General features: G+C 53.4%; 5 protein-coding genes across 5 annotated transcripts; 1 reads left to right on the plus strand and 4 right to left on the minus strand.

Annotated features, from left to right (window-relative positions):
* Window positions 1-79: 79 nt before the first annotated feature.
* On the minus strand, window positions 80-2728 carry BDW74DRAFT_169329 (uncharacterized protein; the record flags this gene model as incomplete). The annotated part of the gene is made up of 13 exons (XM_073726975.1): window positions 80-326; window positions 411-569; window positions 650-786; window positions 963-1039; window positions 1091-1164; window positions 1223-1348; window positions 1404-1579; window positions 1615-1815; window positions 1876-2005; window positions 2067-2123; window positions 2184-2370; window positions 2412-2506; window positions 2565-2728. The coding sequence occupies 13 exons, from the start codon at window positions 2726-2728 to the stop codon at window positions 80-82; spliced, it is 1830 nt and encodes a 609-aa protein (XP_073581466.1).
* Window positions 2729-3417: 689 nt separating this feature from the next.
* On the minus strand, window positions 3418-8384 carry BDW74DRAFT_186698 (uncharacterized protein; the record flags this gene model as incomplete). Its single annotated transcript, XM_073731313.1, has 10 exons — window positions 3418-4119; window positions 4169-5056; window positions 5115-5238; window positions 5300-5669; window positions 5704-5847; window positions 5921-6687; window positions 6755-6988; window positions 7047-7553; window positions 7603-8122; window positions 8175-8384. 10 exons carry the CDS (start codon window positions 8382-8384, stop codon window positions 3513-3515), a joined length of 4371 nt encoding a protein of 1456 aa, XP_073581467.1. The 3' UTR covers window positions 3418-3512.
* Window positions 8385-9014: 630 nt separating this feature from the next.
* Window positions 9015-10348, plus strand: BDW74DRAFT_180442 (RTA1 domain-containing protein; the record flags this gene model as incomplete). Its single annotated transcript, XM_073729747.1, has 2 exons — window positions 9015-9552; window positions 9612-10348. The coding sequence occupies 2 exons, from the start codon at window positions 9015-9017 to the stop codon at window positions 10346-10348; spliced, it is 1275 nt and encodes a 424-aa protein (XP_073581468.1).
* Window positions 10349-10654: 306 nt separating this feature from the next.
* Window positions 10655-11630, minus strand: BDW74DRAFT_180443 (acyl-CoA thioesterase; the record flags this gene model as incomplete). The annotated part of the gene is made up of 2 exons (XM_073729748.1): window positions 10655-11437; window positions 11511-11630. 2 exons carry the CDS (start codon window positions 11628-11630, stop codon window positions 10655-10657), a joined length of 903 nt encoding a protein of 300 aa, XP_073581469.1.
* Window positions 11631-13580: 1950 nt separating this feature from the next.
* Window positions 13581-18620, minus strand: BDW74DRAFT_186700 (uncharacterized protein; the record flags this gene model as incomplete). The annotated part of the gene is made up of 3 exons (XM_073731314.1): window positions 13581-17908; window positions 17958-18451; window positions 18535-18620. The coding sequence occupies 3 exons, from the start codon at window positions 18618-18620 to the stop codon at window positions 13581-13583; spliced, it is 4908 nt and encodes a 1635-aa protein (XP_073581470.1).
* Between the last annotated feature and the right edge of the window lie 104 nt (window positions 18621-18724).

Consider the following 18724-nt stretch of genomic DNA (forward strand, 5'->3'; position numbering starts at 1 on the left):
CTATGGTAGTATTTCGTTCATTTTCTAGTGCCACATGGCATTTGGAGAAAACTAGGCAATCCGACAGTCCCATCAGTACTTAGGTACAAGCGCCAGAATAACAATTCCCACCCGCACAGTAGGCGTCAGAGCTCCCACAATACCCATTGACTGAGCAGCAGTCTCCAAACTGCGTCCCAGTACAAGTCTTGTTTCCCGCAAAACTAGGCCCACACTCGCTATTGATGCTGGGACCTCCTATATCAGGGTCGCAGTCACCGGAGTAGCACAGGCCCGGTCCACAGAACTCGACGCCATCACCGCAGTATCCGTAGATTGAGCAGCATCTGAATTGTTAAGGAAAGGGTCAGCAAGACGATCTTCCGGTTCAGGGTTGTCATGGCATGCGCTGGAGGGGTAGGGCTGCTTACGAGCCGAAGTTAGGGTTGCTGCAAGTTTTATAGCTGGCATCGGGACCACAGGTGCCGTCGGTCGTGGCGCCGTTGTTGGGCTCGCATGCACCGGACACACAGTTGCCGGGGCTGCAATAGCCTACGCCGGTTCCGCAGTATCCACTGGTGGAGCAGCACCTGCGAGGTTGGTATGTCAATACTGGTGTTTCTTCCAATATGTCTAGAGACTAGGAAGCATAGGGCGGTCGGCCACTTACTCTCCAAATGACGATCCTTCACAGACAGTGTTATCGTGAGATGGCCCGCATGTGCCATCCTCGGATACAGCCGTCTTGGATACGGGGGCGACACAGACATCATAGTCGAGCCAGAGGTTGGTACAGTCGTCCCGTATCTATGAAAGACATGTTTTTCAGTTACAGCAGCCAAGTCCCGTTCTGGCACACTCACTTCGGGGTTTAGATCCTGGAAATCAGGAAAGGTAATTGCAAACCGAAGAGCGATGGAGTTGCACTAGATGATGTGTCAGTCATCGCTGGCATACCGACTGCAGATGTTGTGGGCTCATACCGTATCTCCCGATACTACGCTGTAGTACCGACCACAGCTCTCGATGGTACCGACCTGTGTCGGTTGCGCAGGAATTGCTAAGCTTTTGTCAATCAAAAGACTTCCTGATTTATGCGGGATATTATTACCTGTCGTGAAATATTCGCCTGGCCCAGTCGGTGCCGCAATCACACCAGAAGCCTTGAAGCGACCACCTGGAGGTCTGATCATTCGTTTCTATTAGTACCAGATGTTTGTAGACATGGGATGGAATTACCAACCCTTTGCATACTCTTTGAACGTGGTTCACACGGTCACAAGAGCCTTGGAGATGTGGGTTCCATGCCAGAAACTGCGTCAAGGATACGGGTGCATCGTCGGCTGAGAATTTGGTTGCAAGGCCCTCGCTGAAGAATATCAATACCTTACCACATGTTGGTCAAGCCAGATTGAACCCCTTACCAAGTACTATGGCCGTAGATAACTTCAAGCTCGCAGGGCTTCGGGAGGCATATTGCGCCCTCAAAGGAACAGCTAGTGGAGCCAGTGATATGCTCAAGTGTCGCAGAACTGACATTGTAAGCATCAGCCATTCGAAGACACGGCAATCGGTCATCCGTTGCTTTCACAAACTGACCCTCGCAAGTATCTTAGTAGCCGGCGCAGTGGGAACTGTAGTCGAAGGCCTGGTCGAAGTCGCCACGGTAGGCCGAGTAAACAACTCAAAGCTGTAGGTCGAAACAGGCAGCGACACTGAGCAGAAGTTCTGGATTGACTCGTATTGTTCCAGGAGGTAGTCTGTGAACTCGTCCTTGGGGAGTTTGGACGACATAAGTCGCCGCCTCCATATTTGGACAAAACACTCGCTGCATAGCTATAGAATTGGTACCATGGTCAGAAACATGTATCTTGGGCGTAATGAACAAGGACTTACCAAGCTCTTGTCATAGAGGCGCGTGATATCATTCATCTCAGGGGTGATGAACGCAGTCGAGAACCAGGGGTCGTTACACTCGGGCGGCATCTCATCTTTGTCTTCATTATAACATGCCAATTCTGAGTATCTGTTCTCTCAGTTAGCTGACCCGACCTCCATGATATGCTTAGGTGAGTCTAGTTACTTACCGTATGTAGTCACTGCCTTGCCACTCCTGAGACTCAAGATAACACCACTTTGACGCACTACAGAGAGTGTTTAGCAAGGAGGTCATGTAGAACATAGATAGAAATCCAATGACATACCTATCTTGCTCGCAAACAAGCTCATGGCCCTGCAGCCAATTTGTGGGGATTGATCTCGCCAAAAGGTATCCCCCTTGCGATATCAAAGTCTCCCCATCGCACTGCTTCTCCACTGCCGCGAGCCATGAGTTCAACGAGCTTGAGCACTCTGCGGTACAAAGCGCCGTGACATTCGACTCCGTCCAGGCTATAGAGTAAGGTATGGTAGTCAGCATTAGCCCAGACAACGAACATATGAATAAAAACTGGCTCGATTACCGAATAGTTTTGGGTTCCTGGAGGCCCGCGCCGCCGTCTGTCTATCGCAGAGTACCGTTTGATTCCTGAACTGACATGTTAGTATATGTTCGCTGCGCCAAAAGCAGGTTGGTGGAGTCTCACAATGCCGCAAGGCACTGATCGGATAGGCTGTAGGCTTGCTGTACAAAATCAAGCTCTTGTCCATCATAGTAATGGAAGGCGCCCTGGACTGAAATGCTGAGGGAGAGCCACGGGCTCAGCACGCCCGTGACGGACAAGAACAAACGCGGCCCTGTGTATTGCATGACTGCGGTGGAACAGCAGGTGAGAGAGTTATGCCCCTCGCCCGGCCGTCTGTTAGTTTATAGAAATCACCTTTGCCCAAGGGCTATGAGGGCTCTGGGCCGAGAACAAGGCCGAAAATCGGGATGGGTACCCTGGAGGGTCCCCGTAGATGCCCAGGATGAATCACTGCAGGCTATGGTACTCTAGATGGTGTGGGCCTGTATGATTAGCGCTATCCACAACCTTTATAGGGCTCCAGGCACCCCCTGATCTATTACTCCTTTAGATCAAACAAGTGTTACCCTGCATTGTGTAAAGAACATAGGAAAAGACGTATTCTTTCCAGCATTTTTCTAACAAGGAAGACCCCGCAAGATAATGTAGATAAACGGTTCCTGCTGATACGTAATAGAACCTTGATAGTTCGCAGCGTAGTCACCCACCAACCTGACCGAGTACAGTGCGCCAATAGAGATGTTAGAAGCTATCTAGACGTTATCCTCACTCCGGGAAAGATATTTATATATAAAATGTGACAGTATATCGCTTCTTGCAGCTCTAACTGCCTGTCAATCGGCCACTCCCATTATAATATAATATAGTCTACGACCATGGCTCTGACAAGATCATGAACTTTACATCTTACAGATATAAAAGCTCAATGACGGGGCGTAAGTTATCTACATTAGAGAGGAACTGCTACATAGCTGGGTACGTGACTTGACATGACATATCTTTCAGGATTGCATCCGCTCGTCTCTCTACCAAACGCTCTTCCCAACCCAGACCAGACGTCGACCTCATCTACTCCTTCATCGAACTCCTACTCGCATTATGCAGTGCTCTAAATGCGCCGTGCTCCTTTGCAAGCAAGTCACCCGGAGACGCCATCTCCACTATCCTCCCTTCATCCAACACAGCCACCACGTCCGCGTCCAGAATTGTCTCGATCCGGTGCGCAACGGTAATGACCGTACGGTCCGCAAAATGCTCGCGGATAATCCTTTGCACCAAGGCGTCCGTCTCGGCATCCACACTCGCCGTCACTTCGTCGAGGATAAGAATCGAGCTGGACCGCACCATCGCCCGCGCGAGACAGAGGAGTTGCTTCTGGCCTAGGCTGAGCTGATCATCTCTGATGGTGGCGCTTATTCCACCAAGGGATTGCACAATCTCCCAGAGGTGGACTTGTTCCAGGACCTGTTCGATGGCGGATGAAGTTGAGCTGTTGAAGGGGTCAATGTTGCTCTGGATTGTTCCTGGGGGAAGGTACGGTGTTTGGGTGACGCAGACGAGACGGGTAGTGAGGGTCTCTCGGGGGACGGTGGCAATGTCGACTCCGTCGAGGAAGATGCTGCCGTGCGTGACATCCAGCATGCGGAAGAGAGCCGAGACGAGGGAGGATTTTCCGCTGCAGACAGAGTCAATTACTGGTTCGAGACGAGGTGGGATAGACATACCTTCCACTCCGCCCACACAACGCAATCTTCTGCCCGTGCTCGATCCTCAGACTCAGATCGCGGATAACACTCTGAGAAGAGCCCTCATATGACGCCGTAACATTACAGAACTCAATCCGACCTCTTTCCGGCCATGATGGCGGAATCTCAACTCCCTCGTCCTGAGACATGCCAACCGTATCCTTCGCAAACGATCTAATTCTAGCAACCGCGCCGATTGAAATCTCCAACTGCGTCCAGTTCGACAGAAGCGCCTTGATGCTGATACTAAATTGCACAATGTTCACCAAGGCAATGCCCAGGAATCCAGCATCGACGCCGCCCCTAACCCTGACCCCAACGGCAACAACCATGACTGCAATTGCCGCGACCACCAAGTCCAGTACCAAATTCAACCACCGCTGCACACAGAACAACAGGTAAAAGGGTTTTTGCGACGCATCAAATGCGGCTCGGTTGCGGGCCTCAAAGTCTGCTTGCCACCCGAAAGCGCGGATCGTAACCAGCCCGGCAAGGATCTCAAGAAAGCGACTGAAGAGTGGCGCTTTTGCTTCGATGTCGAGCAGTCGCAGTTGTCGGGCTGTGCGGAGGTAGAATTTCTGCACCAGCCAGAAGACGAGAAGCAGCACAGGCAGGGCAATGCCAATGTACTTTGAGGCTACCGCAATGATTATCAGCTGAGCAATGCATTGGAGGAGCTCCACGGTGGTGTTAAATAGCGCCAGGGGGAGTTCCATGTCTGCGAGCTGCAGGTCTTGCGCAAAGCGGTTGATGATTGTGCCGGTGTCAGTTGTTGAGAAGAGAGATAGAGGTGCACGGAGGATTGTGCTTAGTAGGGTGCTATGGAAGTGCGCCGAGGCACGGGCGAGCATGCGCTCTGTGAGTTGCCTATTCCTGATATTAGAATACTGAAGATGAAGAGGCTTGCAGGGGTCGGAGGTCGTACCAAGCGCTAATGGCAAGCGAGAGGACGGCCAGCCCAGCAAGGGCAGCGTAGATGCCCAGATACTGCGCCCGATGGGAGACGGTATACTCGTCGCTTGTCTGAAGCCACCATTTTACCACGAATTCTGCAAGAGTCAGTCATTTAATGCTTGCTCAGTAGAGACGTAAAAGACATAAGCTACTCACGAGGCAGGCTGAGTCCGACGACGAACATCGCGCAGGTCACTATAAAGACCACTGCATTCCAGGGATGAACTGCACAGATATAGTACTTGTACACCGTCATATCGCCAGTGCGCCGCTCACTCCCCTGCGGAATCTCTATCAGAGATGGTGGCCGAGGAGCTCCTCTCACTGTGGTTTCTTTAGAGACCGCCTTTTTATCGATCCCTACGCCCGTCGGTGGTTCTAGCATGATCTCCTTGGCCGAGGCAGTCCCATCCTTGTGTATGCGCCGCCCGTCGCTGTTGAGCAGTATAATACAATCGGCGTACGCCATGCGGTGGACTATATCCGGCTCAGTCAGTAAGAGACCGTTCCGAATAGGGACTGAACACTAAGTATTACTGACCAGCATTAGTCGCTAGAACAACCGTTGTCCCAGTCTGCTTCAGCAGCCCATTCCAACTGAATACGTTGTGGAAAACGCGCTCCTCGGTCCTTGCATCCAATCCACTGAAGACATCGTCGAGCAAAAGGAGTTTCTCTTTCGCATAGACCGCCCTCGCAATGCCCTGCCAGTGACTTCAGTCAGACCTACGCTTCGGCGTCTATGCAAGTCCGGTAAAAACGAGGGGAAGTGCTTACCAACCGCGCCCTCTGCCCACCACTGAGCGCGACACCCCCATCACCAACAACCGTCTGATCGCCGCGCTCAAAAGAGCTGATATCCTCACGCAATGCGACAGCCTCAACAACGCGATCGTACCATTCTTGGACAAAGAGATTTGCCCCGAGGATGTTCGCGCGGATGCTGTCGCTGATGACCCAAGGTGTCTGCGCACAAAAGGCAATGTGCCTGATATGAGGGGATATGTGCAGCGTTCCCTCAGTATACGGCGTCTCTCGCAAGATCGCATGCAGGAGTGTGGTCTTTCCGCTGGCAACAGGGCCGAAAATGAATGTTGAGCTCTGTGGAGTGATATCCAAAGTTAAGTTCTTGATGACAAGAAGCTTCTTCTCCATGGTGTTCCAGCCGGCACTGAAGTTTTGGAGGCGGATGATTGCGCCCGTGTTTGTGTCTGTTTCCGCATCTGGAATCTTGGGCTTTTCAGGATCTATAAGCTCTACTGATGCGGTGGACCCCGGCCGTACGTTGTCTGCTCCCCTCTTATCTGGAACGAATGACGTCGTAGTACGAGATAAATACACGCCAATACGCTGCAGTGCACCAACAGCTGTGACGACGCCCGAGATGGCGTCAAGAATAAGTGCCATGGGCGTTTGAAGGAGCGCGAGCAACGACAAGGACGTATACGCCTTGTCGTAGTTCAGGACTGGCGTTCCGTTGCGGATGGCAAGGAGGGTGTACATGGTGAACGCGAGCAGAGGGCCCGAAGCAGCGGTGGTAAACGCTATCTGAAGATCAGCATCTGAACTTGGAGAATTGTATCATATCCAAATAAAGATGTAACGCCTTACACAACGTAACAATTGCGACTAACGCCTTCTTGAAGGGCCGCGACTGCGAGATCTCAGCCGCTCGCAGACCCTTCAGCTTCGACGCCATGGGCCCTTGCAGCCCACTTAGCCGAATCTCCTTCATGCTCTTTAGCATGTCTGACGTAACTTGGACGCGCTCCTGGATGGCCTCGAGCCACCGTTTTTGCCGAGCGCCCATGGTACTCGCGACTCCAAGACCAAGGATGCTGCATACTTTACCCAAACCCTCAGCACGCCTGCCGCAGAAGAGAGAACGGAACAAGTAACTCACCTACGAAGACGCCCGTCGGCGCCACAGCCGCAACCCCGAGCTGCCTCGTCAACAACCACAGCGCCAGCGCCACATCGACCGGACTCGCCCAGACCTCGTGCAGGTTCCGCAGCCCGGATGCCACGCGCTCAATGTCGACGCTCATAAGCGTCAGCGCAGCCGAGTCGCGAACGAAACCGATATCGAGACGTAGCGTCTGGCTGTACATGAGAGGCACGAGGCTGCTGCGGATCATGGTGATGAGGCGGTATGTTTTATGTTGGCTGGTTGCACGGGTGATTGCAAGGCCGAGGTAGATGAGCGCCGTTGCGAGAATCAGCCCTGTTCCATAAGAGGCTGTAAGGGCCGTCGCGGGCTCAGAGACATAGGAGATGATGCGGGTGAGGAGGAAGGGTTGCGCAAATGTGAAGCCTGTTAGGGCGAGCCGGGGGAGAACGGCGGCAAGGAGGGCGCTGCGGTGGTGCGTGAGGAGGAGAAGGATGAGGGACGAGGGGGATCTCTCCCTCACTACACGACTGATCAGCAAAGGACAGAGGGTTGTGATGACTTGCCATACCGGCATCCCACTTTCTTGCAAACCTCTCGGCATCCGACTCGTTGCTCACGCCGTCATCGATAGCAGCCAGCTTCTCGACGGCCAGGACCTCTCTGAAACCGCGCAGCAGCAGCCGGTTAAGCCACCAATAGAAGTTCCGGTTGAACACATTGCCCGTGGCCTCGCTGGGCAGGGGATCTGTGCCGCCGGTCTTTTCGACACATTCTAGGATGAACTTGACGAAATCGCACGCGAGACCAACGACGAAAACAACAAAGTAAGTCCGAGGCTGAACTGCATAAATAGTTCGAGCGCGCACTGCGTCCAACGGGATGCATGAGCCTAGGAAGAGTGTTAGGAGAGTCGAAGGTCGCGGTGACCGGTGTTCCTGCCAGCATGACAGAGCAAGCGCGGCCAGGGAAGCTGCGATGGAGACTGCAGCTGCAGCAACCGTGGTCCGGGTCGTGGGAATGTTGAGACTGGGGACGACAAGGACAACAAGGAGTGCGACTTTGATCGCAGTGGATATTAGATGGCTCGCCTATGCGTGGTTAGTTATATCGCCTTGGTTATCCACCAGGCATATTACCTACCAACTTGATGCAGAGAAACGTCCCAGTGGAGTATCTTTGAGGCCGCTGGGCTCGCAGTCGATACAACAAGAACGGCAAAGACAGGAGAAGCAAGCTGCAGGGGACAATGACGAAAAATGCCTCCTCAAACCGCAGGGTGAAGTCGAAGCCATTGCGACAGGTCGAGGCCACTGTTGGGCCAAAGACATCTTGGACGGCAATGGAACACATCCCAGCAATTACGAAGCTAGTCGGTTCTGCCTGCACTCGAGACGCAGGCATAATGGGAGGCTGGGAGGGCACTTTCTACTGCAGCGACCACACTCAGCAGGTGCCAGACTCCACCAGCACAGTCATACCAGCCTACCAGGGTCCAGCTCAGCTCGGGTAATGATCTCAGCAACGGAGTTCAATCGGTAAATCACTCGCCTTGGCCTGGCCGGGGCTGAACTCGGCTCCGAGCACCTTAGCACCTGCACTAGCTGCGTACTAGGGGAGTTAGGGCACGCCATTCCTCCCCCAGACAAAGAAGGTCAGGCTGCCACGAAGCTGAAACTGAGCTAGACTGCGCACTCATTTCTTTAGCGCTCGCCCGGGCCTCCAACCCAATAGGACCGGGCAATAGAGATTGCGTCTCAACACGCATTTCCCTCCGCTCGCTGTGACTGGTGCAATTTCCAGCTGCCTGGTGTACTCGCGCAACCCTGCATTTGCTACGTCCAAAATAGCAGCAGGCGGCGTGTAACACAACAAAGGCAACAACAGAGGGAAACAAAGGCAAAGACAGTTAAAGCATGCTTTGCTTGCTGTATGCGTTGCAGTACATGCTTCCTACTATCTCTTCATCCATTGGCCTCGGATATGTTATTTATATTCCTGCTGATCTCAGCAGCTGCCGTGCTCGCCGTTCCAGCACCAGCACCAGCACCAGCCCCAACGCCTGCGCCAACAGCACCCCCCCTCGCCACCATAGCAGCCCGCGATGATTACGCCCCCGATCTGACTCTCGACCTTCCCACCATCTCCATCAAGCCCTTCACTTTGTCTCTTGATCTCCCCTCCTCAACCTTTAGCCTTTCCCTCGACCTGCCCACCAACACCTGCACTCCTACCGTGACCCCCGACTCGAACGGCTATGTCCCACCAGGCAACTGCAATGCGCTATACAGCTACTACCCATCCTTTGCCGCCGCAGTGGCCTTCTCCGTACTCTTCGGCGTTCTCCTCATTGCTCATTTCGTGCAAGCGACCATCTACAAAGCGACATTCGTCTGGGTCGTCTTGCTCGGTGCAGCGTGGGAATGCACGGGGTATGTGTCTCGTGCTGTCAGCACGAAGAACCAGCAGGATACAACCGTTCTCACGGTGACGCAAATGTTTATCCTAACGGCGCCGATTTGTACGGTCCCCTACCCTTTCTTACGCTTTGTACCGGTGTCTCTGCTAACAATATGCCAGTGGTCAACGCTTTCGACTACATGGTCCTCGCCCGAATGATAAACTTCTTCATCCCGGAGCGACAAATCGGCATCTTCAAGCCCTCACTACTCGCAGTAGTCTTCGTGATCCTCGACATCGGCGCCTTCGTGATCCAGCTCATCGGTGGCGGAATGGCAACTCCCACCGCCGACGCCGCGACCATGAAAAAGGGCCTGGACATCTACATGGGCGGGATCGGAATCCAGCAGTTTTTCATCCTGTGCTTTACGTTCATTGCGATTCAGTACCACAGACGGATGCTGAGGTTATCCCGTGAAGGCCGGCTCGCCGGGCTAAAAGCGCAGTGGCGGATGCTCCTCTACGCACTCTACGCCAGTCTCTTGTTCATCACGATCCGGATTATCTTCCGTCTCGTTGAATTCTCGCAGGGCAACGATGAGAATAACACCATTTCTACGCATGAATGGTATATGTATGCCTTTGACGCGGCGCCGATGTGGTGCGCTATTGCGGTTTGGAATGTTGTGCATCCGGGCAGGGTGATCAAGGGGCCTGATGCAAAGATGCCCCCGAGTCCGCTGCGGAAGATCTTTGCCTGTGGAAGAGGAGGCTGCTGTGCGTGCTGTAGGAGGAGGAAGAATCACGAGATGCAGAAAATTCCGGATGAAGATCAGGAGCATGGCCATGACCGGTTGGTTGGGGATGAGATGGTGCCGCTGAATGTGAGGGCTGCTTCGCCTTTACCTTATAGGTGACGCCCCGCCTCTGATAAAGGAAGAATACCTAGCATTGTGAGGCGGCAGAGGTAAGTTAGTGAATATTTCTCTACAACCATGCTTGCATGTAGAAATTAGGGCGGTACACCAGTTGGCCACAGCACTGTCTGTATCCATTTTGTCTTCTTTTCAATGTACGTATTAACCACTACTTTGAGCTGGAATCTACTATATAGAAGTAAGTCGAATCAACAACGGCCGAGCCAAATGCTCCTTGTAGATCAGCTTCATTCTCCAACGTCTCCGTTTCAATATCCTCATACCTACTCATGTAGACATCACAGCTTACAGATCGGCGTACCGCCCCAATACCCCAAACCTGCCAGGCTCAAACTGCTGAGGAAGTGCATCAAGTGCATCAAACAATCTCGCAGCCTCCAGCTTGCCACTTAAGCCCTCCCCATCCCCATCCTCACCCTTACCCGCCTCAGTCACAAGCAACCCATTATACCCCAACACATCCCTCGGCTTAACCGTAACCCTCCCATCCTTAAAGACATACCGACTAAGTGACGACGCCAGGATTGCCTTGTCATACTCCACCCCCGGCTTAAGGTTAAGGTTGACAAAATAACTCGCAACATAAAGCCACTTCCCGTCCCACCCAGCAACGCGAGACCAGATCTCAAAGCGCTGGAGCGGCTTGATCTCGCGCTTGAAGACGCAGGATGTTCCACCCAGTGCGACGTTCAGCGACTTCTCAGTTTTCTTATCCTTGTGCTCGTGCTTCTCCTTGTCGTCGAGAGGGGTGGGTGGTGTCCACCGCGGAAATCCGCCGAATAGACGGATGAGCAGCTGCGCGCGGTTGATGTCGAGATCTGCGAAGAAGGTGCTGTTGGACTTGTGCATGTTGTAGTCGCAGTCTATAGCGGCGTTGCGGTGGGCTGTTACGAGGTAGGAGAAGAGGCGGGCCGGGGGTTGGGTTGGGTCGGTATCATGCCCAGATGTAGCTTGATTGGGATCATCTGGGCTGGCATCGTCAGGGGTTGCAGTTGGGGTCGGTCGCTTTGATTTCTTGTCTCTGGCGGCGAGGATGTACTGGGTGAATAGGCCCTTGAAGAGGCGTAGCTGGAGAAGAGCATAGATTGTAAGTAGGGAAAAACCTGATTGTGTTGAAGTGAGCACAAGATTGTATACGTACATGCCAAACCCCCAAGACGCCTTTCAGGTTCACCAGAAGGAGTACTGCGAGCGCCATACAGACGGCATACTGCGTATGGGAGAGGCTGCTCCAGGCGCTTCCGGTGTCAACCACCTGCATGCTGGGAATTGACATCCGACACCTGGGACCTTAGTTAAGAACCCTGTGGAGGGGAGAACGAAATCGAGAAACAGGGCACTGGGACAGCATGGGAAGCAGGTTGATGGCATCGCTGGTTCTGAGACTGGACTCCCCGTCCTACCTACCATAGCAACCTTCGCCCGCCAGAATGCCGGGCAACGCCTCCATCCAGTCGACCATATTGCTCAGGACGCTGCTAGACCTCTTCCGCTTCCCCTTGCATTGATGCAATCCGACCCGTCAATGTGAGAATCACGCATTTGTGAGGATGGTGTAAGCGACCTCGACCAGTCTCTAGTCATCCTCGGAGAAAAGTCTCAATTAGGCTAGACTATCCGACTTCGAGACTAGGTACATACCAAGCAATATCTTTGGCAACGAATATGCGGCTATTTTTGCCCCGTGGCTCTGGTTCAGATTAGATTAATCACAGGTGTCCTGATCTAGATCTGTTCTGCTACGTATGTCTTACCGTATAGTACTCTACTAGTGTGATTACTGAAAGAAACCGCCATTACCAGTACACAGTACGGCTAGCGCAGCACACGCCGACGTACCGTATCGTATTACTGTACAGTCCAGCCCTAGCTGCAGGATTCGTCACGTCAGCCCTGTCCTGCAAGGTTTATTTTAGCTTAGCAGCCTTAGCTACGTAGCGAGAGCTGTCACTGGAAGCATATACCGCTCATAAGCACGCTAAAATAGCGCACAGTGCTTCAACAGGTTATGGGGTACGCGCGGACCAACGCCACAATTGACCTCTTTGGGCTTCGCCTACAGGCCCCTTCGTCTGGCCCTGCTGGATCTCATCCACACCCATCAGATGACCAGCCCAGCCCAACCTCAACTGGAGCCCGGACAGGGATCATTAGGGCTACCCCCGCCCGGCATGGATCCACCAAACTGAGTTACCGGGCAATCACTGCGGGTAGTACGTCTAGCGAACCCGTGACGGGAATTCCATCTAGTTGCCATCCATATCCAGCTAGACAGCCCAAGCCAGAGGTATTTTTCCGCTCGGCCGACGATGTGAGGGCAGTGGAGAGAGGACGCGCAACCCCTGTTCATCGCTGTGCCCTGCCTATTCTGTATCGCAGAGCTATGGTAGTATGTGGGTACCGTACCTATGTGGTGGTTGGAATGCAGCCCTTCCCATCGCTCATCCACGTGTCCGTGCGACATGCCAGCCAGAATTCGGTTCGCCCTCCACCTGGAGCACTTGGTTCAGCCGCAACCCAACGGCCCCGGGTCCCAAGATAGTGCCATTGCGGGATTTTCAGAGTCAACAGCGCCATTGTCCTACTCCTCCCCTGTCCTGTGCCCGACGCGGTTCCGTGCTAAATTGGAGCTGTTGTTTTCCCTTGCTTTGCTTGCGTGCCGGTACGGGGCACGGATGGATCAGTGATGGTGGTGAGGTCCACTGGATTGTTGGGTACAGGTGCACAGGTAGCCGATAGCCTACCTAACAGGCTGGGCTCTACTAGCAGTACTTGGAGGGCATGTCTGTTTCTTAGTCAGGACGGCTGTAGTACCTATGGTACGGTTGGAGAAGAGATGTGCGATCTGTATTCAAGCTTCGAAGACAACGTAGAATTTCGTATGGTAGACCCATGTGCCTATCCCAGGAAATCTCGTCCTGCTTGGGGCACATAATCAACCTTTGCTCACTTCTAACTCTCTGGGCTAATTCCCGATGGCAGGTTAGTCCTCTTGCACGCCGAGAGGTGCTGCGAGGAATGTGGTGATAGTATAATCTGGCGAGAAGGGCGTAGGCAACTTAGGATTCAGTACTAAAGTCCATGATATTATCTTGGAAGACAATGGACGTTTGCGAACAGTATGGATTATTGGAAGTAAAGTATATTGTCACTATATAGCTCGCCATCATCTATACACATCAAGAGCAAAGAAACACCATTGAGCAATCCATCAAGGAAACCTCGCCAATGGATCAAGATACGCCGCCGTCTCCTTCTCGCGCTGCTCTCCCCAGGGCGCCGCTGTCTTAGCCCTAAACAGCGAATTTCCATTCATCCCTTCATGAAAGTATGCATCTGATTTCCGCTTTCTGATCTCGCAGCGCTCTGTATATGCAGAATACTCATTCTGATCAATGATCGCAAACAGGTACCGCGGATGCACAATCAACGCCTGCGCCCCCTTCTGGCCGAACCCAAAAGACGTGAGCGAGATAGCCTTCATATTGTCCTTCGGGAGTCGAATAGTCCGCTGCGTATATGCAAGCAAATCAAACTCCTTTAGTGCGATGTCAATATTATCCGCGTTCTTATTCCCAGGAACAATACCAGTCTCCAGCATCTGCAGCGCGCCGTTAAGCATCCAAGCCCCCGCCGCGCCCTTGGAGTGCCCTGTTAACGACTTCTGAAAGACGGTATAAAGCAGATTTCCTGGGCATCGACCGAGGGTTTGGAGCTGTGTATGGAGCACGGATGACTCGTTCTTATCGTTGAGCACTGTACTTGTCCCGTGGAAAGAGGCGGCGGAGAGGTCGTTTATGGTAAGACCCCAGGTTGCAAGGGAGCCGCATAGCGGCGCGATGTGAGGATTATTGTGCCAGAAGGCATTGCCTAGGGTGTATCGGGCTTCTTGCTCTTCGCGTATGGATTCATTGATGATTTGCCGGCGTCGCTCGGCCATGTACGCGTTTACATCCATGCTCGGGTCCTGGGATACCACTGCGTCGACTTCTAGAGAGAGGTCTTGCAGTGTTACACCTCGGGCCTCATTGATCTGGCGCAATCGAAAATCCAATCGTTTCCGACGGTTTGTTATATCCATGAGTGGTGATGGCATTCGTTGCCCTTGGACTTGTTTGGCATTCGTCAGGACTCCCCTTCCTGGCGCTGGGACCGATCGACTGGCCTTGTCACTGGATGTATTGACGAACGCTACAACTCCACGGATCGGCAGGCCCATCTTCAGAGCTAAGGCTGCAGTGGTCAGGACCTGGATGCCTGCGCCCTGGGACTCGACGAACCCGGCACGCGTACTGGTGGCTGGTCGGGACATCTCATGCGGCGCTCGGCCTTTGGCGATCTCGTCTGCGGCGTTGGCAGTCGCCTTCATGTTGGTGAACTCCTGTGATGTCTCGGCAATAAAGTCATCACACCCGCCAACGAGGCAGAACTGAGCTTTTCCGCTGGATATAGTCTCAAATCCCAACTCGAGCGATTCAATGGCTGTTGCACAGGCACCTACGGGGGTACGGAGGGGCCCAGAAGCTGAGAGCAGGAGCATGTTCACCCAGGCGGCGGTAGTGTTGATGAATGTCTCCTGCAGAATATCCTTCTGGATCTCAGGGTCTGTTTGGCGCCCGTTGAACATCTTGCGCAGGGAGGAGGCGCCCCCAAGTCCGGAGCCGATGCAGCTTCCAACATCCGAAACGTGGATATATTGGTAGAGCTCGTAGGGGTCGGTGATCCCTGAAGAGAGAAGGGCCTCAACGGTGCAGACGAGCGTGTATAGGGTGACTGGATCAACCTGCATGATGATATCCTCAGGGATGCCGTACGTTCGTGGGTCCCAGCCAGTTGGGATGAGCCCGGCAACTGTAGGAGTATTCTGCATTGCTCGCGGAATGTAGAGTCTTGCGCCTTTGCGCAACTGAACCCTGTAGAGGTCTGGCGTGTTTGATTGCTGTATATCAGCGTAATTGCCATGCTCTGCTTTCATCTCCCCAGCCAGCGTCTGTGGCAGGTATAAAGGCTCCAGGTCTTCTTGCAATATGACCTCATGCAGAAACTTTGGCTTTTCTTCATCCTCAGGGACAAGGCGGATGCCACTGTTGCTTAGTATCTTCTCTTCGTATAGTGACTTGACTTCGATATCTGCAACGGGCTTCTTGGTAGCAGCGTCCACCCACCCCGAGTATGCTGAGCCATCTATGGTCCCGGTGTAATGCTCGATGTAGCCCATGAGCCAGGCCATCTCGACCACCCCCTCGAGAGAGAATTGGCCATATGCCTCCATCTCCCATCGTGTACGGGCGTTTCCCAGCGGGCCCAGTTCTGAAAAGCCAGTCACAACGACTGTCCGCTGGAGGTCGACCATTCCATGAAGATCTGTAGCCAGTGGACAAATCTCTTCCCCGTAATGAGGTAGCTTGGGAAAGTCAATGCGGACATGGGCTCGTTTCTGCAGCTTCTGCCCTGACCTGGGCTTTGATTTGGTGTTTGAATGGCACTGCTGCTCTAGCCTCGACTCCGCAAGCAATGCCGCTTGAATCTCGCTCCGTTCTTTGATCTCCTGTCGTAGAGCCTGCAACTTCTGAGGAAGATTCTCTGCCTTCCCCATGCCTCCTGTCAAATCCACGTACAGCGGCTGCTCCTGACAAAGCTCGTTGATGCTCTGCACACACAGGCAAACGAGGGCATACGCCATCTCGTCCTGGGAGAATGTCCTCATCTGCCCGCCTGCCTCAATGCCCTCCGCGACAATATCATTTTGATTCATCAAGCCGGTTCCCCGCGTCCAGCCGATGACCGCGCCGCAGATAGACAGAGAATCCCGCCAGTCTTCTGCATGCCAGCGATTGAGCAGCGTCTCCAGAGCAAGCTTCGACTCGCCATACAAGCCGTCACCACCGAATGTGCCGTGATTAGGGGATAGTGGTAGAATGACTTGCGTAGGATGAGATCGGCAGTGATGCCTCTCCTTGTATGTCTTGATCGTTCCCAGCAACCGCAGCACATTGGTCAGCATGAGACGGTGCGCCAGTTCGGACTTTGAATCGATGGCGTCGAGCCTCCGTCCGGCCTCGCTGATTCCTGCAAAGGGGACGATATAGTCGAGATCCCAGCCGAGACCGTCGGGCACGGGCAAGTAGATGTACGAGATGAGAGCGGTGACATCTTGCACGCTGGCTTGGTTGAACGGAACCACAACTAACTGGGATCCCTTGGCACCATAATCCATGTAGATGCTCTGATACGCGTGGGCGACCTTGGGGGATAGGGAAGATGTGGTCGTGACCACTTTGGCACCCCCTTGGAGGAAATGCTTGATCATGGCTGCGCCGATTGACCCAATACCGGCCCCGGTAATGAGCACCGTCTGGCCGCTGAAGGATTCTCCAGACCTCTCAACTTGAGTGAGGGCTTTGTGAAGATGTTTGGTCAGACGTTGACTGTACCGCCACCCAGTCCCGACTTTCTCCTTCAGATGCAGATGCGGTTCTCCCAATTCCGTCGATGATACCGGCAATGCCAGGTCAGAAAAGCTTGCTTCATCGTTGCGCGGCTTTTCGGTATATTGTATGGCGCCCTTCTCGTCAAGGCTCGTGCAGGGAGCCATTTGCTTGGGGGACCCTTTAAAGAGCGGTCCAACTCGCAACATCTGCCTGCATTGCCCTCCAAGGTCAATAAAGATGCTGTGCAGAGGAGAGCTTTCGGACAGTGTGTTGACCAGCTCATCCAGCACAGGGAATACCGTCTCGTCGGCAGCATTTGTAATAGCATAGCAAGTCTCCGTGACACGATCACTGTCGAGCGTCTCGAACACACCGTTTCTCTGCTGAACAGAGGTGACCAGATTAAACAATTCCAAAAGCCTCTGGCGAGCCCAGTTCCACGCCGAATCGTAGTATCTCGCCTTCCTGGCGTCGAATCTTGGCTGGATACCCTTTGCGTACTCCTCCCCATGCTCTGCATTCCACAAATCCAGCTCCGATTGCAATTTAGTGTCGACGGTGTGACGCAGCGCGTCAAGAGTCCGCCTATCAGCGCTTTGATCTACACCAGTGTGCGATGCGTAAACGTCGAGAAGCTTCCGTGACAGAGCTTTCTGCGAATCTGTAATTCCACGCAGGGCTTCAGGGTCAACCGCTACACTTTGCGCGGACGAAGATGCGCGTGTGTCAAGGGAGATGCCCTCCCTGGTTGTGTAGCTTTCTACAACCCGGTCGAAGAATGCTTTGGCCTCTGCCTCGGTGGTAAGTCGTGTCGTCGGCTGCTCTGTCACGGCGAGGAGAAGACACGAGTCCTGTCGGCCTTGCTTGAGCCCCCATCGCGATCCGAGATGTTCCCGCGCGCCGGCCATGGTAAAAGTGCCTGGAAACTTGGAGGTAAACAGCGAGTTGACCATATTCGTGGACACTTTGCCGAGCTGGAGAGCTTGCTTCTTGCCCGATTGTATGCAATCACAGAGTTGACCCAAGGACAGGTCCTCTGCACGTTCTGGCAGAGACTTGAATTCCGCATGGAGATCGCCCACAATCTCGTTCTCCAGTGTTGATCGTCCTGGCTTTTGTTATTTCTTGTTCAGACTCCATCATACCACTGGACTTACCACCAGCAAGAGTCTTGATCGACTTCGACCGATCGACATCCGCCGGGCTCTTCTTCAGCGCCCGAGAAACTATCATCATCGCAATATCCCGCGCCTTGAGGCTCTCATCTTCAAGCTCCAGGACTACGGGTCTTGTAAACACCTCGTGTGCCGACCCCGATAGCGTTGTTGGTCCGGGGAGAGGCGCATCTTCAGCGGTGGGAGCTGGTTTTGCAGCCGGTGGCTCCTTCCATTTCCCAGTCTGTCCCTTCTCTTCCAAGCTGTCAATGGCTCCGTCAAAGTAGATCTCAGCTGTATCTCTCTCTGAATTCAGCAAGCTCCGCAGTTTTGATCTCATACCCTCCTGCGTCTGGTACTTCTTGCTGCCGAGCGTCCGCTGGAACATCCCAACGAGCGTAGGCGAAGGCCCGATTTCGACGATGCTGTCGCACTCCTTGCGCGAGAGGATTGCGTCTTGCGTATCGATCCATTGGACTGGTGACGCGAATTGGTAGCTACATGAATGTGTGAAAACCCATGTCAGTTATTGTTCGTCTGGATTGCCGGTTTCTATGGTAGGTTGACGGGTTTTACATACGCCATGAGCTCGATGAGCAATGTGCGCGCCAGCTTGCGCTGCGTATCATGATCTGTCTCGATTGCCATTGCCATGGTTGCGGTCATGGAAGCATCGCACAATGCCAGTGATTCCAGATACACTGTTAACTGCGAGAACTCTGAACTTAGTCTGATCAATGCCGGTGCGTTAATATCCTAGCGAGAGGAAG

Source organism: Aspergillus multicolor (assembly GCF_047715735.1).
Source record: "Aspergillus multicolor strain CBS 133.54 unplaced genomic scaffold BDW74scaffold_22, whole genome shotgun sequence".
NCBI classification, from domain to species: Eukaryota; Fungi; Ascomycota; class Eurotiomycetes; order Eurotiales; family Aspergillaceae; genus Aspergillus; species Aspergillus multicolor.